Genomic DNA, 25,576 nt, shown 5'->3' on the forward strand with positions numbered 1-25,576 from the left:
GAAAAAACCCCAAATGTGACCTGTTTTCCCCTCTCAATTTCCAGGTCATCCACTCAAAAAACCTCTTGCGCAGCGGCACTTTGGTGGGTTCCTTCAAGATGGACGTTGGAACCGTTTATACCCAACCTGGTAAGTAAACGCTGTTTGCAACCAGTCCTGTGTGCCCACCTGCACCATCAAATGAATGTCCTTGCAAGGCAGCTGGGCAGGTCCTTGGGTGATACTTATCTAACATAATTTTAGGGGTTTTAGTAATTTTAGTAAGTCAGTCACCTGGGCTACCTTCTGCAGTCAGGAAAGAGCATTCTGGAGAGAGTTGTGCATCCCATCCTAAAATAAGGTGTCCAGCCGGAGGGTGAGGTGCCCTCTGGGCGTGCTGGTCTCCATCCCCTGGCCTGCTGAGGAAGGAAGCCCACGGTGACTTGCTCAGGCAAGATATCAACCTTCCCGGTAGCTGAAGGTCATGGGCTGGGTCTTGATCTCTGTGGCGGGCGGGTAAACCAAGGCAGGGAGATGCCTGGTGTGCAACAGAAAAGAGGGAGAGGTTGGTTGGAGCTGCTGGTGTGTTGCTCGCTGATGATGAACAGAACAGCTGGCACCATGCTGGAGCTGAACACACAACCCCGCTTCAGACAAGACACTCTAAAATCATGGCGATTCTTCTTTCCCTTGCTCCCATGTCACACCCAGTGCTGTGCTCTGCCTCAATACATAACCGCAAGAGCTAAGACGTAAATAAAGGCTTCAGAGTTTGCACTTTAGGGGTGCTCAGCAGATGATGCTGGGGGGACCCTAAGGAAGCATCTAGTCTGGTTCCCTGCTCCACAGGAGGGTGAAGCCTTTCTAACACCATCCAAAAGACACGTAAGGCCTTAATGACTTAAAATCATAGAATCATTTTGGTTGGAAAAGACCTTTAAGATCATCGAGTCCAACCATTAACCTCACTTTACCAAGTCATAGAATCACAGAATCACAGGACGGTTTGGGTTGAAGGGACCTCCCCAGCCCCCCCAGTGCCCCCCCTGCCATGAGCAGGGACATCTGCACCAGCTCAGGTTGCTCAGAGCCCCGTCCAGCCTGGCCTGGGATGTCTCCAGGGATGCTTCAGCCACCACCTCTCTGGCCAACCTGGGCCAGGCTCTCACCACCCTTCATTAGAAACAATTTCTTCCTCATGTCTGGCCTGAATCTCCCCTCCTTCAGTTTAAAACCATCACCCCTTGCCCTATCACAAGAAGCCCTGCTGAAAACTGTCCCCATCTTTCTTATCACCCTGTTTTAAGTCTGGAAAAGCTGCACTAAGGTCTCCCCGGAGCTTCTCTTCTCCAGCTGAACCCCCCAGCTCTCCCAGCCTGTCCTCCCAGCAGAGCTGTTCCAGCCTCGGGTCATTTCTGGGGCTCCTCTGGCCCCTCTCCAGCAGGTCCGTGTGTGTCCTGTGCTGGTTCCAGAGCTGGACACAGAACTCCACCACTAAACCACGTCCCTAAGTGCCACGTCTACACATCTTTTAAATACCTCCAGGGATGGTGAATATCTACAGAGGTGGTGACTTGCAGTGATGGAGACTCCACCGCCCTTCAGGCAGTTCATCCCACCACTTCTTGATCTTCAACATGAGACACATCCTCCTAATGAATTTTTCAGAGGTTTCTGTCTGAGTTCCTCACACCTCAAGATGTGTCTCTTACACAGGTGTGCAGGTCCCCCAACTCGAGTGGACGGACTTTTCCAGTCCTCATGGTAATTGCTGTGTCTCATGCTGATAAGTGACTGTCTTATCCCCTGGCTTTCAGAGCACCAGTTCTACCACAAATGGGCCATCCTTTCCGACCCCGAGGACCTCACCGCCGGGCTCAAAGGTTACCTGAAGTGTGACGTTGCTGTGGTAGGGAAAGGGGACAACATCAAGACACCGCACAAAGCCAACGAGACGGAGGAGGATGATATTGAAGGGTAAGGATCTGCAGAGGCAACCTCACACAGCCTTGCTTGGGAATGACTTTCCATGTCTCTTCACTGTCGATTGAGCAATGAGGGCAACATTCCTTCTGGATGGGGCTGGTAGCCCTTCTGGTAGCCATACTTACCATCTGCAATGAAAACAGAGGGACCAGAGAAGTTGCTGAACTGGCGGCAAATCACTGGTGCAAATTTGGGTCATCTCAAGCACAGGCCAGCCGTTTCTATCGGGTCAGACCATCTGCTAGTTGTTGAGCTCTCTATACCAACGCCAGCCTGATGACAACCAGCCTGATGTCCCCTGTGTTTACTTAATGCTCCTGTTGGCCATGGGTTGGGATGGGATGGGATGGGACGGAGTCAGGTCTCATCACCCGCTGCCAGGATGGAGCGGGGCTGTCAGGATGAGGTTCCCCGGGCTGTCAGGATGAGGTTCCCCGGGCTGTGGGGGTGAGCAGGGCTCTTTGGCTCCCCAGAGCATCTAAAAGTCTGTGGAGGAAAAATCAGGAGAGTTTAAAACTCAGTTCCAGCCTCCAAATATTTCAGACTAATTAAATATCTCTAAGTGCAACCGCGGTACCTCTTGGCCTCTCTCCACACAGTCAGAAACTCAGACTAGCAGTAAAACACCAGTGTGGATTTCTTTTCTTCCTGGGGACCAGTGGGCTCGAGGCACCACCTGAACTATTTTGGGTCAGTGTTCCATGCTGTAGTGGTGCTATTATCCCACTTTTTCACTGACAACCCCAGCAGTTCCTCTAGAAATTGTTTTGTTCACAGCATCTCCCGTGGCTCTCATTTCTTCCCCCAGAAGATGAAAGCCAAATATGCCAAGAAAACCAATTTGGTGGAGCTCCCCTTGTACCCTGATAAAGATAAAAGGCTCTTCTAACATCCCATTCATCTAGCCTGCTTTAGATGTCTAAATTAGGCCAAGTTTAATTGTTCCCCAGACTCCACTGACAGTAATAATTATATCCCTTTAGTGGAATGTGCTTTGTCCCAGGGGCATCTCAAGGGACTCCTCTAAGATTTTGCTTACAAAAACACCACTCCCCACCCCAAAACAGGATGGGCAGAAACAGAACAACAATAAATCATACAGCTGCAGAAATTATCATCTTTCTACCTCTGCAGGACTACAGAAAGTGGGGCAGCTTCTCCCGTTATGGTAAACCACTCCTGACAAACCTGCCAGCCCCAGCAGCTCTTTCCAGCTCTGTCTGTTGACGTTGCAGGAACCTTCTCCTCCCAGACGGGGTCCCTCCGGAGAGGCAGTGGGCTCGTTTCTACATCAAGATCTACCGAGCGGAGGGGCTGCCCCGTATGAACACCAGCATCATGGCCAATGTGAAGAAGGCTCTCATTGGGGAGAACAAGGACTTGGTAGATCCCTACGTGCAGGTGGTCTTTGCCGGGCAGAAGGTGAGCAAGTGGTGTGCAGTACCAGGGTGACCCTGGGAGGTACCATGAGCAGGACCAGCCATTGTACAGGTGGCCAGAGATGATTCGGAATATGATTCAGAGGGTCAGAAAGATTTAAAGAAGAAATTGTTTCCACTGAGGGTGGTGAGAGCCTGGCCCAGGTTGGCCAGAGAGGTGGTGGCTGAACCATCCCTGGAGACATCCCAGGCCAGGCTGGACGGGGCTCTGAGCAACCTGAGCTGGTGCAGATGTCCCTGCTCATGGCAGGGGGTTGGATTTGGTCATAGAATCCCAGACTGGCTGGGGTCAAAGGGACCTCTGGAGATCCCCCAGTCCAACCCAGCTGCTAACACCGGGTCACCAGAGCAGATCGCACAGGATCACGTCCAGGCGGGTTTGAATGTCTCCAGAGAAGGAGACTCCACACCCGCTCTGGGCAGCCTGGTCCAGGCTCTGGCACCTCCCAGCAAAGAAGTTTCTCCTCACGTTCAGGTGGAACCTCCTGTGCTTCATTCTGTGCCTGTTGCCTCTCAACCTGTTATTTGGCACCACTGAAGAGTCTGGATGACCTTTGAAGGTCTCTTCCAATCCAAACTATTCAGTGATTCTATGACCTCAGTTGTCCCGGCATGTAGATGCTGAGATGCACGGCAAAGCCACCTTGTTTGCTGCGTGTAGTGCAGACTATTATGGGTTTGCAGCACTCTTCCATTTGAAGAAAGGAGCTTAGTATTTGGGAGAGGAGGGTCACAACAGAATTCATGTTTCAGTGGTCATTAGCAAGTTCAGGTTGTGAGGGGTGGCTTGGGAGCTCAAACCCATTGTCAAACATCTCTCTCCTCCCACTCGCAGGGGAAGACGTCCATACAAAAAAGCAGCTATGAGCCTCTCTGGAACGAGCAAATAGTCTTCACAGAAATGTTCCCCCCATTGTGCAAGCGGATCAAGATCCAGATTCGAGACTCAGACAAAGTCAATGATGTGGCCATTGGTACCCATTTCATTGACTTGCGGAAGATCTCTAACGAAGGAGACAAAGGTAAAGCAAAGGCGGGAGGCAGGCTGAGCTACCTTCTTTATGGCAGAGACACATCCCTTTGGCAGAGAGTTAGCAAAATACCCTGGGCTCCTTCTGTATGCCTGGAGATCACTGCTCCTCGGTGCCCAGCTGCAGAGAGGTCACTGGACGCACTCTCTTTGAAAACCAAGCTCCGTCACAAGCCTCCAGTCCGATACCGAAAGCAAAGACACCCAAGAACAATTTACCCTTCCAAAATGTTCATTGCCGTGAACGGATGAATATCTGACAGGTTCTCCTGTTCACACGCACATGAACACACCAGCAGACACAGGCAGGACCAATGTGAAACCAAAGATGGTTCTAGAAAAGGGACTAACGGGAGGTTCTTTTTTTTGACTCTCACATTGGGAGACTCATCCAATGGGAGACTCACCTCCAGCTTTGGGCTGGTGGACTGCACGTCCCCATCACTGTGAAACAGTCTCTGTGTATGGTTGCACACACATTTTCATGCACATGTGTGTGTATTCATACCTCCATCACCCTACACATTCCAGGAAAGTGATGCCAACCCACGAGCAAGTTTGTACCCTGGGGCAAAGACGTGCCCTCCTCCTTGCACAGCCCCTTCCCTACGTGCACATCCGATCTCCTGCAGGTTTCCTGCCCACCTTCGGCCCCGCGTGGGTGAACATGTACGGCTCCACTCGGAACTACACCCTGATGGACGAGCACCAAGAGCTGAACGAAGGGCTGGGTGAAGGCGTCTCCTTCCGGGCCCGGCTTCTGATGAGTCTTGCTGTGGAGATCCTGGACACCACCAACCCGGAGATCAACAGCTCCACCGAGGTGCAAGTCGAGCAGGCCGTGTCCGTTGCTGATGTAAGTCACCCCTGACCCTACAGCTTTCAGTCTTGGTTCTCGAGCCTCTTGGTTAATTATCTTTGTTCTCACAAACTGAGGATTTCATTTAGTGTTGTCCTAAGCGCTTGGGATTCCTCAGCACAGTGAAAGCAAATTTTGCAAGGATTTCAGATTTTATGATTGTTCAAATGCTCACCTCTCTTAGGAAGGAATATCCAAGTGAGGGAGGACCCTGAACGTTGAGATGTTTCTCCTGTTGGGAGTTACAAAGGATGAAGAGAGCCATCTCCTAATGCCAGCTGTCTCCTATCCTGAAGATGGGTTTCAAACAGAAGCTAAGAATCTAATCCATTTCCCAACCAATCCTGGCAGGGTGGAAGTGGCCAGAGGAGCTGAACGCTGTGTCCTGGCAGAAGCAGCCCCACAGCTTTAGTCCTGATGTGCAGAGCCCACAAGGCTGTTGCCAGTGCTCCCCATCAACAGGCCCGCCCAGGCTTGTCCCACCTGGGGCTGCCCACACAAGTCAGTCCATATGAGCCATGGGTGTGAGGCTGAAATGGAGAAATCTGATGGCAGTGGACCCTTGGTGTGAAATCTCTCCTTCAGAAGTAAAGTGACCTTAATTCATACAATCATTTTGGTTGGAAAAGACCATTAAGATCATCAAGTCCAACCATAATCTAATTCTAGCATTAAACCATGTCCCTAAGAGCCTCATCTATATGTCTCCAGGGATGGTGACTCTACCACTTCCCTGGGCAGAAGTAACCCAGAAATAAAGCCATCCCGAGAGCATCCAGGCAGACGGTTTGGTGTGGTTTGATTAGTTCAATTGACGAATGAACTCAGGCTCGTATTCCTGAATGTCCCTTGGACAGTCCCTCGCGTGCAAGGGATGACTGAGCTCAACACATTTAAAAGTTAGGCTAAAATATTTAATTAAACTTTCTCTGCAATGAACCCAGAGATGGCTCAGGGAGAGAAAACCCTCATGGGCCTCCTGAAAGCTTGAGCAGTGACATCTTACCTTCAGAAAGCCCAGGAGGGTGCTCAGAGGTGCCAGGTGATGTACCTGTCCCTCTAGTCAACCTCAACCTGCTCCCTGGGATTTCTCCCACAGAACTGCACCGGGAAGATGGAAGAGTTCTTTCTCTTTGGAGCCTTCCTGGAAGCTACCATGATCGACAGGAAGATTGGTGACAAACCCATCAACTTTGAGGTCACGATAGGTTGGTTGTGTTTCAGGGAGGGTGGTTTGGAAGCATGTTTGGCAGGGGATTCAGAGTATGAGGCCAAGAGCTGGGTTTATTCCCCATTTTCCATGCTCACACATGCGGGGCTCTCAGCTGAGGGAGAAGGTGATGGCTACTTGACTGGCACAAGCTTTGTGAGGCCCTAAATCATCTGTTGTGTTCATGCTCTGGTTGGTGGACCTGGTCGCTTCTCCACCCTGGCTTTGTGCCTCCTGAGGCTGAGCACCAAAGGATGGGGGTGTGTTCCTACTAGCTCAAGAGGGGACATGAGCAGAGGACAAACACCCATCACTAATTTATGGTTCCTGGGCATGGTTGCAGAGAGTTGAACTCAACTATCCCCCATGGTTCCTACAGAGAAAACTTCTCCCTAGCCTGAATTAAAGCCAGGAGGTTGAGCCCAATTGGAGTTATAACCCTGTGACTTTATTCCTTTTTTTTTTTTTCTTGAGGTAACTATGGGAACCAGATCGATGGCATGACCAAACCTGTCCTGCGGAGGAAGAAAGAGGGAGGGGATGGGGATGAGGAGGAGTCTGAGCTGCTCCAGAACTCAAGTGAGGATGAAGGTGATGAGGATGGAGAACTGGTCTCCATTTCCTCATCTCAACCCGTGAAGCCCCTGGTCACAGACAGGTAAGTGTGTCCCTCTGGCCACTGAATTGTCATTGGGCAGAGATGTGGCTCTTGATTCAGACATGGTCTGGTTCTCACATGCACTGGGTGTCCAAGCTGAGGTGAAGCCAGAGGTGAAGTCAGAGCCGTCACGGGGCCTGGAGTCATTTGGCCAAACCAGGCATGGGAGCAGCAGTGGGGACCAGATCTCCGTGCCCTGTAAAGGGGGATTAGACACCATGTGCAGATACCTCGCCTTAGATCCTACAGTCTGCCACCTGAACCCGCACCCTGTTTCCCACAGTTCTGAGCGCTCCTGTGGGTTCTGTGATGTCCAACGAGGGCTGAATTCATCTCCTGGGCTACCCTACGAAGGACATCATCCTTCATCCACCCGGACAGATGTGCACCCAAAACTCAAGGCTATCTGATTCCTTTAGTGTTCTTCCCCTATGGCAAATAGGGATGAAGTTAACCAGTGGATTAAAAAAATCGTTGTTGGGCACTGAGAAAAAAAACCAGATTCACTCCTGTACATACAAGTTTCATACATTTAGGAAATCAGTCTACAAACAGGTCCTTAGGATCGCTGCCAGCCTTTGTGGCACAACCCAGTCCTGCACATAGAATCACTTTGGGTGGAAGACACACTCAAGATCATCGAGTCCAACCGCTCCCCCACCCCTGGCACTGCCCCATGTCCCTGAGAACCTCATCTCCATCTGTTCAAGCCCTCCAGGGATGGTGACTCCAGCACTGCCCTGGGCAGCCTGTTCCAAAGCCCCACAGCCCTTTCTGGGAAGGAATCGTTCCCAAAACCCAATCTAAACCTCCCCTGGTGCAACTTGAGGCCACTTCACTGTCGGGAAGGTGAGGTCTGGGCTTTGCCTCTGTGCTCTCTCCAGCTGCTCGACATATAAAGATCTCATGGGCACCATGTGGAGACAGGCAAAGTCCATCTAGAGATAAAACAGAGCTTTCAGCGGTGAAGGTAATTTGTGCTGAGACGAGGTGCAATTTCTTCATCATTTTGGATCTTAAATCTAGACAAGGTCACAGACACACAGAGAAGAAAGGATGCAAAAAACTGCTGGAAAAAGTTCTTGAGAAAGTGTTAGGCAGGAGACTGGGGTAGAAGACTTAAGGCCTTTCAGGCTCCCTAAGTTGCAGTGTCTCTCTTTTGGTCAGTCTGTCCATCCCCGTTGCTTACAGTCACCAGCAGCCAGACCAGTGTTTAACAGAGCCAGGATTGGGGAAACTGGTTTTACACTGGATCTATTGGTGCGCAGCCGGTGATCAGTGGACAAATTGCTTCTGTTTTCTCTGCCTCAGTTTCTCCAGCTGTAAAATTCTGATAAAATTTTTTTAATCCGCTTTACAAATTGCTTTGTGATGCACAGGGAGCCGTCACCCTAAAATACAGGCAGGGCCCAGACAGCTGCTCGCTGTTCTGGTGGGTGCTTTGCACCCCAAGCAGCTGGATCAGAAAGCCCTAAACTGAACGAGATCAGCTCAACCTGTCTTGGGATGTCTGGGCTGCCACCACAGCTGGGATTTGAATACGAAGGACTAGTACTAAAGAAAGCTAATTGGATTTAACCTGATGAGATACACTTCAAGTGGATTTTAAGCGTTATATGAGTAGATAGATGTTAGTAGAGTTAACTGGCTGACTTAATTCAACTGGGAAATGAATTGAGGGTGGTCATGCTCCAGATAAAAGTATCTGCCTGGGGTTCCCTCCCTTGTTCAGCAGCTCCTTCTCAAGTTGAATGTCAGCGGAGATGAGAAGCTCCGATGTGTTTTCTGACTCTCCTGCTGTTCACCCAGACATCTCCAGCCCCTGGGTGCCTGGAGCCTCACGCTCAGCGTGGGGTTCTGCTGACATCTCCTGGCTGGAAGTGTCCCCGTGGCTTCAGAAGGATGAGCTGAAGCTGGTTTTAATTAAGGGTGATCCCAGGTGCAGCAGGATCTGCAGCGGGTGGATCCCAGCTCATGGCCAGTGCTTTGGAATCTTAGGATAGAATTGGAGCATCGTTTTGGTTGGCAAAGCCCCTCAAGATCATGGAGTCCAACCATTAACCCACACCTGGCACTACCCCATGTCCCTGAGAACCTCATGTCCGTCTGTCCAACCGCTCCAGGGATGGTGACGCCACCACTGCCCTGGGCAGCCTGTTCCAAGCAGCATGAACCTGTTCTTCAGCCTCATCCTCCCTTTAACTGTCCCATGACTGTTACCCCTCCGTCCCACCAGCACATGAAAACCTGTCACCTCTGCAAAGGGCAGAGAGCTCTGCCAGGGGACACAGGAGATGCCCACCAGCCTTCAGAAAAGGGTGTTAAGGCTTTGGTTTCCCTCGTGCCCCTGCTCGCGCTGGAGATGTTTGCTCTCTGCTGGGCTATGGATGAGATCATGAGATGTTCCCTAATTCATCCCCACGCCACCAGGTCTGAGATGGTAAATTTGCAATCCCTGGGCACTGCACACATCCACCCTGGGTCTGGCTTGGGAAGGGTGCTAGGAGAGCTGGAGCCTCTGTTCTTCAGGGTGCAATTCACATCAGCCCCCTTTCTCTCATGCCTGACCTCCTCTATTCCCCTGTGGGGAACGCTGTGTGGGACATGAGCGTTACCACCACAGAGCGTCTCTTCTGCCTCCTCTTGCAGGAACTACTTCCACCTGCCGTACTTTGAGAAGAAGCCCTGTATCTATATCAAGAGCTGGTGGCAGGACCAGCGCCGCAGATTGTATAACGCCAACATCATGGACAAGATTGCGGACAAGCTGGTCAGTACGTGCTGGGAGATGGGTAGGGGCATGGGCCTGGCATGAGGCACATCCAGAGTCCTTGTGCATCTCTGCAGCTTGTCACAAAACGGGGACAAATGGTGCAAGGACCCACTAGCAAACTTGTGCCAGAAAGGGGGAAGTTTCCTAGTGCTAAATGCTCCACAATTTGAATGTCCAAATCCTAAGAGCTCATTGAGTTTTCTGGGGGTCGGACCCAGGCGTCCCCACCACAGGGAGCAGGAGCAGGGAGGCTTTGTCCCCCTGGACTCCTGGGACTGAACCACTTGTGTGGCAGAGTCTCCTTGATAGTCTCATTCCCTCATTCCCAAGGAGCTTTTGTGACAGCTCCTTGTTGGTGGGGTCACAGCAGGAGCAAAGGGAGAGCCTGGCAAGTCCAGCCAAGGCAGTGTGGACATTGGTCAGCAAGTGTCATGGGGAGTGGTGGAGACTTTTCCATCACCCAGAGCCGGCTCCCCGCGGCCAAATAGAGAAACATGGAATCATTTTGGTTGGAAAAGACCCTCAAGATCATTGAGTCCAACCGTTACCCACCCCCTGCACTGCCCCATGTCCCTGAGAACCTCATGTCCGTCTGTCCAACCCCTCCAGGGATGGTGACTCCAGCACTGCCCTGGGCAGCCTGTTCCAATGCCCCACAGCCCTTTGGGGAAGAAATTGTTCCCAGATCCAACCTCAACCTCCCCTGGCGCAACTTGAGGCCGTTTCCTCTGGTCCTGGCGCTTGTTCCTGGGGAGCAGAGCCCGACCCCCCCTGGCTCCAAGCTCCTTTCAGGCAGGTCAGAGATCAGAAGGTCTCCCCTCAGCTCCTGTTCTCCAGCTGAACCCCCAGCTCCCTCAGCCGCTCCCATCACCCTTGCGCTCCAGCCCCTCACCAGCTCCGTTCCCTTCTCTCAACTCGCTCCAGCACCTCAAGGCCTTTCTTGGCGTGAGGGGCCCAGAACTGCCCCCAGGATTGGAGGTTTGGCCTCCCCATTCCCAGCACAGGACGGTCACTGCCCCGGGCCTGCTGGCCACACCAGTGCTGGTACCAGCCAGGATGCTGGTGGCCACCTTGTCCTGTGTGCCAGACCTGGGCCCTGAGGCCAACAGGTCTGGAGAAGCAGCAGATGTTTCCCACTGGCAGCCCCCACAGGGCCGCTCTCTGCAGGGCTGGACCTCAGGGGGACCTTGCCTCACTGCAGGGTTCTGTCCCAGCACCCCCTCCATTGCTGTTGCAGGAGGAAGGTCTCAATGATGTGCATGAAATGATCAAGACAGAGAAACCGCATCCTGAGCGCCGGCTCCGAGGGGTCCTGGAGGAGCTGAGCAGTGGGTGCTTGTAAGTAACAGATGGGCAAATGTGGCACATTGCAGAGCCCTGCACCCCGCGGAGCTATGGGCAAGGTTGTGAGCTTAAGGTCACCTTCCCGTATCCTCTGGATGGTGGGAAAACATTTCACCACATTGGCACAACATAGAATCACAGAATCACAGGATGGTTTGGGTGGGAGGGACCTTCCCAGCTCCCCCAGTGCCCCCCCTGCCATGGGCAGGGACATCTGCACCAGCTCAGGTTGCTCAGAGCCCCGTCCAGCCTGGCCTGGGATGTCTCCAGGGATGGTTCATCCACCACCTCTCTGGCCAACCTGGGCCAGGCTCTCACCACCCTCAGCACAAACAATTTCTTCCTCATGTCTGGCCTGAATCTCCCTCCTTGAGTTTAAAACCATCACCCCTTGTCCTGTCGCAACAGGCCCTGCTCAAAAGTCTGTCCCCATCTTCTCAGGCCCTTTTAAGTCCGGAAAGGCCGCACTAAGGTCTCCCCGGAGCTTCTCTTCTCCAGCTGAACCCCCCAGCTCTCTCAGCCTGTCCTCCCAGCAGAGCTGTTCCAGCCTCGGGTCATTTCTGGGGCTCCTCTGGCCGCTCTCCAGCAGCTCCATGTGTGTCCTGTGCTGAGGACCCCAGAGCTGGATGTCATATCAGCTGCTTTCTGGTTCAGAGCATGGGAGCAGTGGTGCTCACATCTGCACCCCAAAGATCCCAACCCAGCGGTGAAAATCTTGATCTTATGGCCTCCACAGGGCGGTACCTGATCAGCACCTACTCCCCACACATGACACTCAGCTGCAGGTGCAAACTTGGGCATGATTGCGTTGCAGACTGGAGGGAACAGGGACATTCCCTCCTGATGGCAGAGATGCAGATGGCAGTGGCTCCTCAGGGAGAGCCCACGGGCCACCATGGGATTCATGCTGCTGACCTTTCCCACCAGGCGCTTCGTGACGTTGGCTGACAAGGACCAGCACCACTCGTCCCGCACCAGGCTGGACCGGGAGAGGCTCAAATCCTGCATGCGGGAGCTGGTGAGTGGGATCTGGCCAGGCAGGGAGGAGGATTCATGGACAGGGGCTGGACCTTGTCACTGCAATGGGGAACTTTGGCCCTTGAGCGAAGTGACTTCCAGTCTCTGTGGACTGAAGGTTTGGGGTCTATTTCTGAAATGAGGAGCCCAAGAGCACTTGGGTCTTAGAATCATAGAATCATTTTGGTTGGAAAAGACGCTAAAGATCATTGAGTTCAACCATTGACCTCATACTGCCAAGTCCACCACTACCCCATGTCCCTGAGAACCTCAGCCCTTTCATGAAGAAGTCTTGCACAGGTTCCAGACGGCACTTGGGTCCACGGCGCTGCTTCCCCATCACCACACTCTGCTTTGCCTTGTGAAGAAATCCAGGAGTGCAGGGGAATGTTGCTGTCAAACAGCTGATGGAACTGGGAAGGAGCAATTTGGGGGAACCCTGCAGAACACAGGGGTAGCTAGAGCCCAGATGTTTGGGACTGATGGCCCAGCTCTTTGCAAAGGAATTAGAGATGTACAAAAAGCAGGTGGCTTATCCAGCTGGCACAGCCAAGGACACTGGCTTCAGCAGCAGCTGCATACTAGAGAGCAACGAATTTAACATGTGAAAGCCTCCACGTCCCCTTTTCTGAACCGTTGGGTGCCGAATTACAGCAGGGTCAGCAGAAAGGGAGAGGCTGTTCTTAACAGCAGCCTTGAAGCCACCCCAAAATGCCCTAAGCACAGCTGACACTGAGGTTTAGATTGGATATTAGGAACAATTCCTTCCCGGAAAGGGCTGTTGGGCATTGGAACGGGCTGCCCAGGGCAGTGGTGGAGTCACCGTCCCTGGAGGGCTTGAAGAGACGGAGATGAGGTTCTCAGGGACGTGAGTCAGTGCCAGGGGTGGGGGAACAGTTGGACTCGATGAGCTTGAGGGTCTTTTCCAACCAAAATGATTCTATGATTCCATGGCACCTTTCTGTCCTGCGTAACTTCTGCTGGGACAGGCGTCTCTGCCCTGTCAGGGCTTTCCCTGCGTCCTGCCAAGGTTGATGAACGGTGTCAGAAGTACCATCACCAGGATGCACACGGTGGGATTAAGGCATCTGCCTCCTCACCACCCCTTCCCAAATGCCGAGGACCTCCCTGGTGCTGCTCCCTTCTCCGTGTTCCTTTCTGCTCTTGCTAACGTGGTGTCTTGGGCTCCCCTTTAACCACAGGAGAACATGGGCCAGCAAGCCACGACCCTGCGGTCACAGGTGAAGAAAAACACGGTGAAAGACAAGCTGAAGCTGGTGCAAAACTTCCTGCAGAAACTCCGGTTCCTGGCGGATGAGGTGAGTCCCTCTGCATGGAGAGCGGGTGTTACTGGGGTCAGAGCATGGCGACATCAGCCTGGGATGGATGGAGACTTCTCTGCAAACCCTCTAAGTGGGTGTCCCTGGTGTGCAGGGAGCCATCCAACCCTGCACACTGCCCTGTGCCCCCCAGCCTTACCCGTGCACGGCTGGGCTGGAACGAGTCAGCACTAAAACAAATTTAAGAGCTGACAGAGCTGGGTCCTGCTGCGGCTGAGCCAGGGGCATCTCCGGCAGCCTCAGCCATGGCAAGGCCACACGGTTCCCCGGGGCATCGGTCATCGGAAGGCGGCACGTGTCCACACAGTGTTAAATTCGGCAGCAGGGAGCCCTTCCTTATCCTGGGATGGCAACTGTTAAAGCGACTTTTCAGAGGGCTGTGGGATAAAGCCCTGTCCTCTTGCAGAACTCAAATCATCTCATTTCTATCAACACACTGTGTTCTTGCTTCACTCCAGCTCACGGCTAAGAGATAATAGTCCAATATATTAGAGTTGCTCACAGCACTTCCAAAGGGATGCTGTTTTCTGCAAACTATTTTTTCCTTCCTTCAGAAAATTCCACCATTACTCTGATATTTTTACCTTTGAGGATTGGCTCAGCCATTGGGGGCTACTAGTCCTGTGGGAGCTGTAGTTGCCCCTCCTGTTCTCACTGCCCGCGCAGGCTCCAGCCTCGACTGCACATCCCTCGTTACAGCAACGCTTTCCTTGGCTTTAATCACCACAGCAGAACATAAACCAGACTATAAGGTGTGATGGGACCTGTCCGGACAGGGAGCATCTTCCGTAGTAAGGAATGAAGGTGTAGGCCCTGCCCTATACTCCCTGTGGCCACTGAATGAAAGGGAAAATCTTTAGTCTTCTAATCCAAAATTATTATTTTTCTAAACTAGAACCAATGTAAATCCCAGTTTCTTTCCTGCTAGGCATCACCCTGCTGAGTTTAGCTCTGAGCAGCTTTTCTTAGGCACAAAGTCTTCCGCAGTGGGAGGCTCAAAACCATTTCAGTGGCCCCGACGTGGCAACAGGTACATCCATCTCCTGTGGCATCTCTTGGATTTGCCTTCAGGTCTCCAGCCCCGCTGGTGCCTCAGTGGTCGGAAGGAGCTGAGGCACTGACAGGGCTCTGGTGGTGTCCACAGCCCCAGCACACCATTCCCGACGTCTTCATCTGGATGATGAGCAACAACAAGCGCATCGCCTATGCCCGTGTCCCATCCAAGGACATCCTCTACTCCATTGTGGATGAGGAGATGGGCAAAGACTGCGCCAAAGTGAAGACCATCTTCCTCAAGGTGCTGGTCTGTCTTCTCTGGGGGACCGGCAGCCAAGAGGAGGGAGGTGGAGGAAAGGCAGGCTGGGAGGGTGGGAGATGGAGATGGGAGAGCTGGGTATCCAGTTTTGCTGGGGCTTGAATATCAGGCAAAACATGCTCTACTGATAGGGGTGGAATTCTGCTGCTAGGAAGTGTGAACCACTGATCTTACCCAGTCTGGTAAGTGAGAAGTGTCTGGAAGAAGAGAGATGTTTGATCCAGCTGGCCATGGAAGAGATATTTGATCCAGCTGGCCATGAAGGAGATGTTTGATCCAACTGGCCACGAAAGAGAATGCTGGCTTAGAAAAGAGCAAGCCATCATGGTGGGATGATAATATATGAGCCAGAGCAATGTCACCATCCCGAACAATGAGGGCTGGGTCCCTGGTTTTAAGGGGCAGTGGCACAAGGGGTGCACCAGGAGGAGTTGAATGCTGAAAGAGGTGGTCTGTCCATCTCTAAAGCCCTATGTCCATGTAAACTCTTCTGTCACTTTGTCCCCAGCTACCTGGGAAGAGGGGCTTTGGACCTGCTGGCTGGACGGTTCAGGCCAAGATGGAGATGTACTTGTGGTTGGGCCTCAACAAACAGCGCAAAGACTTCCTGAGCGGCCTGCCCTGTGGCTTTGAGGAGAAGAAGACCGCCAGAGGCCAAAACCTGCCGTCCTTCCCACCCATCAGCCTCCTTTACACCAGTAAGAACGTCCCGCCTGCTGCGGGTCTGGGGACGGGACATGGACAGGGCAGGGGGAGCCTGGCCTGACACCACGTGGACCAAGGGCTTCCAGCAGCTAAGGGCAAAATTGCAGAATCATAGAATAATTTTGTTTGGAAGAGACCCTTAAGGTCATGAAGTCCAACCATAAACCCAGCCCTGGCACTGCCCCATGTCCCTGAGAACCTCATGTCCATCTGTCCAACCCCTCCAGGGATGGTGACTCCAGCACTGCCCTGGGCAGCCTGTTCCAATGCCCCACAGCCCTTTGGGGAAGAAATTGTTCCCCACATCCAACCTCAACCTCCCCTGGCGCAACCTGAGGCCGTTTCCTCTGCTCCTGGCGCTTGTTCCTGGGGAGCAGAGCCCGACCCCCCCTGGCTCCAAGCTCCTTTCAGGCAGGTCAGAGATCAGAAGGTCTCCCCTCAGCTCCTGTTCTCCAGCTGAACCCCCAGCTCCCTCAGCCGCTCCCATCACACTTGTGCTCCAGACCCCTCAGCCTTGTTGCCCTAAATCATTCCAGTTCTCCCAGTCTGAGGTCTCCCACTGCTCCCATGGGGTGCTGGGGTGTGGGAATGGTGAACCCGCTCCCGTACCCTGTTCATAGCTGTCATTGTAAGTGTCAGGAGGATGGAGCCAGGCTCTTCTTGGTGACAACCAGTGATGGGACAAGGGGCAATGGGTACAAACTGGAACACAGGAGGTCCCACTTAAATATGAGAAGAAACTTCTTCATGGTGAGGGTGCCAGAGCCTGGCCCAGGCTGCCCAGGGAGGTTGTGGAGTCTCCTTCTCTGCAGACATTCCAACCCGCCTGGACACCTTCCTGTGTAACCTCACCCGGGTGTTCCTGCTCCGGTGGGGGGATTGCACTGGATGAGCTTTTGAGGTCCCTTCCAATCCCTGACATTCTGTGATTCTGCACAGCAGGACACCGAGGAAGTCCGTATCCATTCAGTACTCATGTTTTGAGTCTGTGTCCTGCAGCAATGCTGTCCCTGAGCAAAAATGTGCCCCTGGGACCTCATATCAACCTGTCTCACCTCCCCTCTCTCCTGCAGAGAAGCAGGTTTTCCAGCTACGAGCCCACATGTACCAAGCCAGGAGTCTCTTTGCAGCCGACAGCAGTGGCCTTTCAGACCCCTTTGCACGGGTCTTCTTCATCTCCCAGAGCCAATGCACCGAGGTAAACACCGTCTCCTCACCTGGAGGGCTGGGCCCTGGCATTGCATGTCCTATCAGGTCCACAGGTCTCCTGACTGCTCGTGAGTCATGGATTAGGTTGGTCATGAGGTCCTGGGGTGGGAAAACAGTCGTGGTACTGGGGCTTGACTGTCTCCAGGAGCCCTTTCTCCAGGAGCACCTTCACGACATGTCCCCACACCAGCACACAGCTGTCCTGTGTCCCTGTGGCCGTGGTTCATCTGCCTGGTTAGGAGCATGTTGAAGTGGGTTTTGTGTCTTCCCTTCTGGGCTGAGGGCTGCCAAGCTTTAGCAAGCCTCGTGGATGTTGGGAATAATTTGTGTCTGCTTGTGTTGTTGGGTTTTTGTCTCAGAAGAGTCCTTGGGAGATACCCCATGCCTCACTGGTCCAAAAAAAAAGGCAGCAGCCCACCAATGGTGCCAGGCAGCTGAGTCCAACACCCGCTCTGCTGCCCTTGCAAAGGCCTTAGCCCTGATCTGAAGCAGTAAATCTCTCTCCCGTTCTTCCAGGTTCTCAATGAGACCCTTTGCCCGACCTGGGACCAGCTGCTGGTCTTTGACAACGTGGAGCTGTATGGAGAAGCCCATGAGATGCGGGATGACCCTCCCATCATTGTCATTGAGATCTATGACCAGGACACAGTGGTAAGATGAGTCTCAGCAAAGGGAAATGTTCTTTATTTAGATGCTGCAGCCACTCCTGAGTTGGAGTCCAGGCAAATGGTGCAGAGGGTGTGAGCAGCAGCTTTTCTCCTGACCCTTGGAAGATGGTCCCTCTTACATCTCCCATGGCATGAGCAGCCTCTGCTGCTCATTAGATCTCAGACTCAATGATACCTTATTTTTGGAGAGTGAAGCAAGAGCTTTTGTGAGGCTTGAGGCAAGGAGACATTACCAGAGTCTTTCACTTTAGAAAAGCTGCTCAGCCCTGGCCTCCTTGCTGTCCCAGCCCTGGGCCATCTCCTTCACCTTATTTGAAGAAGCCAGGAGCGAAAGCTGGCACTGAGCTTTGGTGTCGCAGGTCCACTGGGCTGGTCCCAGTCTGACCATGATGGGGACAGCTGTGGGATGAATTTAGGAGACCTCACGTTGGGTCGCCAAACCCAAGTGCTCTCTTTGCTTCTCCAGGGCAAAGCTGACTTCATGGGCCGCACCTTTGCCAAACCGGTGGTGAAGATGTCGGATGAGCACTATTGCCCTCCACGCTTCCCCCCACAGCTGGAGTACTACCAGATCTACCGGGGCAACTCCACCGCCGGTGACCTGCTGGCTGCCTTCGAGCTGCTCCAGGTACCTGCTGGCCAAAGCCACCCCAGACCCAGGGAGGGAGAGGACGGGTGGAATGGAGGGTTGCGAGGTGGTTCAGCCTGGAGAACAGGAGCTGAAGGGAGACCTTCCGATCTCTGAACTGCCTGAAAGGAGCTTGGAGCCAGGGGGGGTCGGGCTCTGCTCCCCAGGAACAAGCGCCAGGACCAGAGGAAACGGCCTCAAGTTGCGCCAGGGGAGGTTGAGGTTGGATGTGGGGAACAATTTCTTCCCCAAAGGGCTGTGGGGCATTGGAACAGGCTGCCCAGGGCAGTGCTGGAGTCACCATCCCTGGAGGGGTTGGACAGATGGAGATGAGGTTCTCAGGACATGGGGCAGTGCCGGGGGCAGGAGAATGGTTGGACTCGATGATCTTGAGGGTCTCTTCCAACCAAAATGATTCCATGATTCTATGATCGCTGTTGCCTGCCAGGGCAGGTGCTCATCCAAGCCCTTTTTTTCTCTAACTTGCCTTGCAGTGGGCTGGTTTCTCTAGGACTGGCTTATGTAGGATAATTGATGTCCTTCATGCCCTGATTTGGTAACAGGACCTGAAACCTGCTCGTGGGCTCAGCTCTTGGGCCATTTCTGCATCTCTTCACACTGAGCCCAGGCAGATGCAACTCCTTGCAGGAATAAAGGAAAAACCCTGGGTTGGGGTGGGTTGATGGGCTGAGAATTTCTCTTTGCTGCTGGTTCTGTCCTGCATGGACACAGAGAACTGCCCAGCACCTTCTGCTCATGCATTTGCCTTTTCCCAAAGCACCTGCAGGATTCAGTCAGCTGGATGCTCAGCAGCCCTTGTTGCTCCTGCACCCTCTGAGACAACCCAGACCGAATGCCCAAGGCCAGGCTGTGCCAGTTAAAGCCAAGACTAACAAAAACCTGCTTCCCAGCAGCCGAGCACCAGCTCAAAGGAGAAAATCCTAATCCACGCTGCGTCTCTTCCAGATTGGCCCTGGGGGCAAGTCAGACCTGCCCCCAATTGATGGACCCACAGATGTGGACCGGGGCCCCATCCTGCCGGTGCCGCTGGGGATTCGGCCGGTGCTGAGTAAATACAGAGTGGAGGTAATTGCCTTGAAGCATCAAATTTTACTGTTCAGTATTGTGTGGGGTAGGAGAGCCTGTCCGTGGGTGTCTGAAGGCCAGGAGGGTCTTCTCCTGAGCAGGAAGTGATAGGATGAGAGGAAATGGCCTCAAGTTGCACCAGGGGAGGCTCAGGTTGGATCTGGGGAACAATTTCTTCCCCAAAGGGCTGTGGGGCATTGGAACAGGCTGCCCAGGGCAGTGCTGGAGTCACCATCCCTGGAGGGGTTGGACAGACGGACGTGAGGTTCTCAGGACATGGGGTAGTGCAGGGGTGGGGTAATGGTTGCACTTGATGATCTTGAGGGGCTTTTCCAACCAAAATGATTCTATTATTCTGTGAATTTTGAGGCTCTGATGACTGGCTGGGCTCTGAGAGCAGATGTTTGCACGGCCAGGATCTATCTGTACTGGTTGCACTGGGACCTGGGCTGCAGCAGCTCTAAAAGAACAGGGAACTGGGTCACTCCTGGCTGTCTTAAATGTGGGAGGCCACAGAAATGACCCAAGGCTGGAACAGCTCTGCTGGGAGGACAGGCTGAGAGAGTTGGGGGGTTCAGCTGGAGAAGAGAAGCTCCAGGGAGACCTTGTTATGGCCTTTCTGGACTTAAAAGGGGCAGATAAGAAAGATGGGGACAGACTTTTGAGCAGGGCCTGTTGCGATAGGACAAGGGGTGATGGTTTTCAACAAAAGGAGGGAGATTCAGGCCAGACATGAGGAAGAAATTGTTTGTGCTGAGGGTGGTGAGAGCCTGGCCCAGGTTGGCCAGAGAGGTGGTGGCTGAACCATCCCTGGAGACATCCCAGGCCAGGCTGGACGGGGCTCTGAGCAACCTGAGCTGGTGCAGATGTCCCTGCTCATGGCAGGGGGGCACTGGGGGAGCTGGGGAGGTCCCTCCAACACAAACCGTGCTGTGGTTCTACCGCATTTGGGCTGAGGTGTGACGCAGGGCATGTTAGGGATGTACATGTCACACGTCTTCACCCACAGCAGTCAGGTGAGCTGCATCCCATCAGTCTCAGGCGTCAAGGGCAGAATCCCTCTCATCTATCTGTAGGTATCTAAAGGGTGATGTATCCACTCAGGGTCCCTCTCCCTTAGTTGCCTTCCTGGTGATCCAGGCGATGCAGCAGTGACGTTCTGTGCACCATTCACCCATGGCTGTAGGTATCTCTGCTCAGGTGAGATGCTGCTGACCGGATCTCCAGCTCTCTGAAAAGATCCTAGCTCCCGGTCTTCCACACCTTTGCAGCTGGTTAAATATATTTCTCTGATATGCAAGTTGAATACAGCCATGGGAGATCAGGGGGTGGAAAAATCTCAGTTTAGGGCTCTTTTCAGTGGTGCCCAACGCCAGGGTGAGGGGCAACGGGCACAGACTGAAACACAGGAGGTTCCATCTGAACATGAGGAGAAACTTCTTTGCTGGGAGGTGCCAGAGCCTGGCCCAGGCTGCCCAGAGCGGCTGTGGAGTCTCCTGCTCTGCAGACATTCAAACCCGCCTGGACCGACCTGTGTGATCTGCTCTGGTGACCCTGCGTGAGCAGGTGGGTTGGACTGGGGGATCTCCAGAGGTCCCTTCAACCCCAACCAGTCTGTGACTCTGTGATTGGGGGAACTGTTGGTCATGGCGGCCGTCTGTTACCCCAAGAAGGGAGAGACAAGTCTCCGCAGTGATGCTGATATCATTTTGCTAAAATGATGCCACCACTGAATCAAGAGCCACTGTGGGTGGACAAAGGTGCTCTGGTCCTTCTCTATGGATTCCCATGGCAGAAAATGTCTAGAAAGGGAGAAAGGCAGAAAAGGAGTCGGGGGTATCAAGTTGCAGACCTCAGGCTGCTGCAGGTCAGGTGTAGGATGAATTATGTGGGGTGTCACAGAGATTCTGAGCCAGAGGGAGGAGGAGAAGATACCTTGGGTCCACCACTGCCTGGGTGATGACATCTGCAGTAGGGTCCCTGCTCCTGGGGGATATGGAGAACCAACTCGTTTGACTCCAGCCAAGGTCAATCCCTCTCACATTCATGTTCTCCCTTCTCCTCCTCCTGCACTAGATCTTGTTTTGGGGGCTGAGGGATCTGAAGAGAGTGAACCTGGCCCAAGTGGACCGGCCCCGGGTGGACATCGAGTGTGCTGGGAAGGGGGTCCAGTCAGCCCTCATCCAGAACTACAAGAAAAACCCCAACTTTAGCACTTTGGTCAAGTGGTTTGAAGTGGTGAGTGTCTTCTCCTCCCCCTGAGCCCTCAACCGAAACCCAGATTTTCTGGAGCCCAGACAATGGCTCCCAGCCCCTTGCCTCAGTTTCCCCACAGCAATAGAAGATATGAGCTCCATCCCAGTTGGTGATGGCCTTTCTCTGAGAGCTCCCAAGCCATGCTGGAGCTGCTCCAGATTTCTTCCTCCAACACGATCCCTTTTTTAGTCCCTACTGGCCTTTCCAACCACCACAGTAGACATCCCACAGTCCACACCCAACCCGTGATAACCAGCACAGCTTTGCTTCCCAGGACCTCCCGGAGAATGAGCTTCTCCACCCACCGCTCAACATCCGGGTGGTGGACTGCCGGGCTTTCGGGCGTTACACTCTGGTGGGGTCCCACACCGTCAGCTCCCTCCGAAAATTCATCTACCGCCCCCCGGATAGGAAAGCCCAGCACTGGAATATGACAGGTACTTGGGCCATGGGGACCTGGCTGGTGTGGGGCATCTGTGGGGCACCACCCATGGAGAAGAGGGAGGTGGGTGGAGGGTTGGAAGGATTATTGGTTGTTGCCTGCTCATTGGTGAAGCAAGTGGTGATTCAGGTTTTGGATCAAGGATTTGAGAAGGCACAGGGTGTGAAGCTGATTCCCCTTTGATTTTTTGACCTGTGGGTCTCACTGCAATATCCATGTGCTCCCTCTGAAGCCTGTAAGACAAGAAAGGCTGGTTCACCTCTGGCATCTCTGCGCCTTCATGACTCTACACTCCCCAGATATTCCTCGAGACTGGGAGGTCAATTTGCCGTGGTCCATGCCTGCTGCCACTGGTATTGAGTAAAGACTAGAACGCTACAGACTGAGGTCACCTCCTGAGTCCCAATCACCACCCCACCGATCAGCACCCACAGCAAAATTCACCACAAACCCACTTTCCCTGCACACAACACAGCAGGCAGAGGCTTGGTGAGCCACAGGAGTTGCCCATCTCCTCCCAGTCCTTGGTGGAAACGGAGGCAGCCTTGGTCTGGGTGTGATGGCCAAGGGCCACCCCTGGTTCCAGCTAGAGGTCTGGACCTGTGGTTGTGTCCATGCCAGGAGATAATGTCAGGACAATCATCTTCTCTGCCTCTTCTTCTCTGGATACTGGTGCTAGTGAAAAAAACAATCCTTTCTCATAATCTGCTTTCCTTTGCTAGGGAATGGGGTTTTAATCACGCTGGAAGGGTCTGTGCTCATTTCCACCTCTTCTCTGGCCAAGGTGGTCACACATCACTCCTGCATGAATCCTGAGCTCTCAGTTTCTCTTCTGCACTGTCCTTCTCTCTTCTTCTTTCTCTTTCTCTGTCCTCTGTCCAGTTAAACACCTCAACGGCTGTCTGGCAACAGCCAACGGGGCCCATCGCTCTCGCCCCACAGGGGAGATCGTTGTCAATATGGAACCTGAGGTTCCCATCAAGAAGATGGAGACGATGGTGAAGCTGGAGGCTGTGAGTATCTGTATGTCAGCACCACTTTAGTGTCTCTTTCCTCACTGAATTGCCAATCTCTGAGGGATTCCACCTGAATGGGCTCCACCTTGTCCTGTTGAATATGAGGTTGGGCTGATGCCTGGAATGAAGGGCCTTGAGTCACCGTCAGTCCTAAAAATTGTTCTCTTTCTGTCCTGGCTGAGATGAGCTGGTGCTTGCTGCCCAGGAAAGGACTGTCCTGTGCTACGCAAATCATACAGCTTTATGTTTTCTTCCAAAAACAGTCAGATGGGAAATAAACACCCGTGAGCACAACCATGTCCCTGTCTGTGAGCAAGGCAGACACAGGTGACTTTTTTACTTTTTACAACAGTTTTGAGACATTCAGATGGCTACATCAACCATTTGAAATGCCCATTCAGCAGTCTGGATGGGTGGTCAGCGCGGTGTTCCTGCACAACCGTTGTACAAGTCTGAGCCACACACAGCCCCGCAGACGCTCATGGCACAGAGCTGATTCACATGCACAATCTGAAGCAGCCAAAGCTCTTTACACCTGTTGTGCTTGCCCTGAAAATTTGGCGCTGGATGCATTGGATAGGCGATATGTCCCTGAGGTGTCAGGCTTTCTTCACACACCGAATGTGCCTGTGCTCGTTTTCTTGCTTAGAACAGAACTTTCAACTCCTTCTCATATCCTTCTGTTCCAAAGATTCCTCCACAAAAAGAAACAGATTTCTTTTTGCATGAGGCCCTTTGCAGCAACATGCACTCACAACCCCCAGACAAGCAGCACATGTGCACACATGTGCCTACAGGCATCGTGTGGGCTCCAAATACACGACCCATCACACATGTGTTTGCGGAAAGGCTGCAGCACGTACAAACCCTCAGAAGCATGCATGTGAAGATCCACACACGCACACACACACCCCACAAGGTCCCTGCTGCATTCACATGTGCAGCTGGATGTGGAGTTCCTCCCCTGTGCACAAGAAGCTGTATCACGTACATCTGCTCACACAGCTTCACAAAATCATTTTGGTTGGAAAAGACCCTCAAGATCATTGAGTCCAACCGTTACCCCAACCCTGGCACTACCCCATGTCCCTAAGAAACTTATCTCTGCATCATGCAAGAGGAGCTGTACATGGGTTTGTCCGGAACACCCCAGCACCCATATCCTTCTTGGACTCTACCACAGTAGCTTGCAGACCTTCCAAGATAGAATCACAGAATCATAGAACACCAGGGTGGAAGGGACCACAAGGACCACCTGGTCCAACCTTTCTTGGCAAAAGCCTGGTCTAGCCAAGCTGGCCCAGCACCCTGTCCAGCTGAATCTTCAAAGTGTCCAATGTTGAAGAATCCACCACTTCCCTGCAGAGATTATTCCAATGGCTGATTGTTCTCAGCGTGAAAAATATCCCTCTAGTGTCCAATTGTAATCTCCCCAGAGTAACTTGTACCCATTGCCCCTCAGCTTTTCCACGTGACTCCTTGTACAAAGGGAGTCTCCATCTGCTTTGTATCCACCCTTTTTTAATTCACAGAAACATAGAATGTCCTGAGTTGGAAGGCACCCACAAGGATTATCGAATCCAAATCCTTTAAATACTGGAACATGGTGATGAGGTCCCCTAAGCCTTCTTTTCTCAAGGCTAAACAAGCCCAGTTCTCTCAGCCTTTCCCAGTCCTTGGATCGTCTTTGTGGCCCTTCTCTGGACCCTCTGCAGCCTGTCCACAGCTTTTTTGTACCACGGGGACCAGAGCAGAGCACAGTGTTCCAGGTGTGGCCTGACCAGCGCTGAGTAGAGCGGGATAATGACTTCTCTGTCTCTGCTGGTGATGCCCTCACTGATGCAGCCCGGCACCCTGTTGGCTTTCTTCACATGCAGACAAGAGAAGCTCCAAGAGAGCAGAGGGGTGTTGTCTACACTGAAGGCCAAAGTGTCTTTCCAGACCCAATCCCTTGCTGTCTGGGCTGGGGTTCTCCCTTAGCAGAGAGACATCTCCCACGTGGAGATGGATTTGGTGTGTCGCAGAAACATCTCCCCTGCATGCAGAGCTTTCCCAGGCAGGGCTCTTCATTCAAGGCATTCGGTTCCTTCATCCCTTGGGAGCTGCCTGTGACTTCTAATGCATGTGTGTGCTGGTGTGTATTCGTACTGGGCTGAGGCTGCGCTAACCTGCTCTCCCTGTTCCCTTCTCCCCGGGTGGCAGAACTCCGACGCGGTGGTCAAGGTGGACGTGGTGAGTGATGGATCTGCTCTGCATTCGTGCTCCCAACCCCTCACACTGCGTCCTGCCCTTCTGTGCAGCTTTGAACGCACCGTGCAGCCTCACCAGCCCCGAGATGGGTCAGGACCAGCATCCATTTGTCCCGAGGCAGAGCAGCTTTGTCTCATAGAATCATAGAAACACAGAACAGTTTGTGTTGAAGGGCCCTTCCCAGCTCCCCCAGTGCCCCCCCTGCCATGAGCAGGGACATCTGCACCAGCTCAGGTTGCTCAGAGCCCCGTCCAGCCTGGCCTGGGATGTCTCCAGGGATGCTTCATCCACCACCTCTCTGGCCAACCTGGGCCAGGCTCTCACCACCCTCAGCACAAACAATTTCTTCTTCATGTCTGGCCTGAA

General features: G+C 53.1%; 1 protein-coding gene across 1 annotated transcript in view; it reads left to right on the top strand.

Annotated features, from left to right (window-relative positions):
- OTOF (otoferlin) overlaps positions 1 to 25,576 on the top strand; it is a 112,723-nt gene that overhangs the window by 70,668 nt on the left and 16,479 nt on the right. The window contains exons 16-36 of the mRNA XM_065630391.1: positions 45 to 129; positions 1,797 to 1,956; positions 3,201 to 3,387; positions 4,240 to 4,426; positions 5,067 to 5,290; positions 6,393 to 6,501; positions 6,978 to 7,161; positions 9,811 to 9,931; positions 11,172 to 11,272; positions 12,206 to 12,296; positions 13,498 to 13,614; positions 14,780 to 14,932; positions 15,459 to 15,648; positions 16,729 to 16,853; positions 17,381 to 17,515; positions 17,999 to 18,160; positions 19,127 to 19,246; positions 21,323 to 21,484; positions 21,777 to 21,939; positions 22,827 to 22,957; positions 25,163 to 25,192. Coding sequence (XP_065486463.1) covers positions 45 to 129; positions 1,797 to 1,956; positions 3,201 to 3,387; positions 4,240 to 4,426; positions 5,067 to 5,290; positions 6,393 to 6,501; positions 6,978 to 7,161; positions 9,811 to 9,931; positions 11,172 to 11,272; positions 12,206 to 12,296; positions 13,498 to 13,614; positions 14,780 to 14,932; positions 15,459 to 15,648; positions 16,729 to 16,853; positions 17,381 to 17,515; positions 17,999 to 18,160; positions 19,127 to 19,246; positions 21,323 to 21,484; positions 21,777 to 21,939; positions 22,827 to 22,957; positions 25,163 to 25,192 — 2,937 coding nt within the window. The remainder of the gene's footprint in view (positions 1 to 44; positions 130 to 1,796; positions 1,957 to 3,200; positions 3,388 to 4,239; positions 4,427 to 5,066; positions 5,291 to 6,392; positions 6,502 to 6,977; positions 7,162 to 9,810; positions 9,932 to 11,171; positions 11,273 to 12,205; positions 12,297 to 13,497; positions 13,615 to 14,779; positions 14,933 to 15,458; positions 15,649 to 16,728; positions 16,854 to 17,380; positions 17,516 to 17,998; positions 18,161 to 19,126; positions 19,247 to 21,322; positions 21,485 to 21,776; positions 21,940 to 22,826; positions 22,958 to 25,162; positions 25,193 to 25,576) is intronic.

This window comes from Caloenas nicobarica, chromosome 3, assembly GCF_036013445.1.
Source record: "Caloenas nicobarica isolate bCalNic1 chromosome 3, bCalNic1.hap1, whole genome shotgun sequence".
In the NCBI taxonomy this organism is placed as follows: Eukaryota; Metazoa; Chordata; class Aves; order Columbiformes; family Columbidae; genus Caloenas; species Caloenas nicobarica.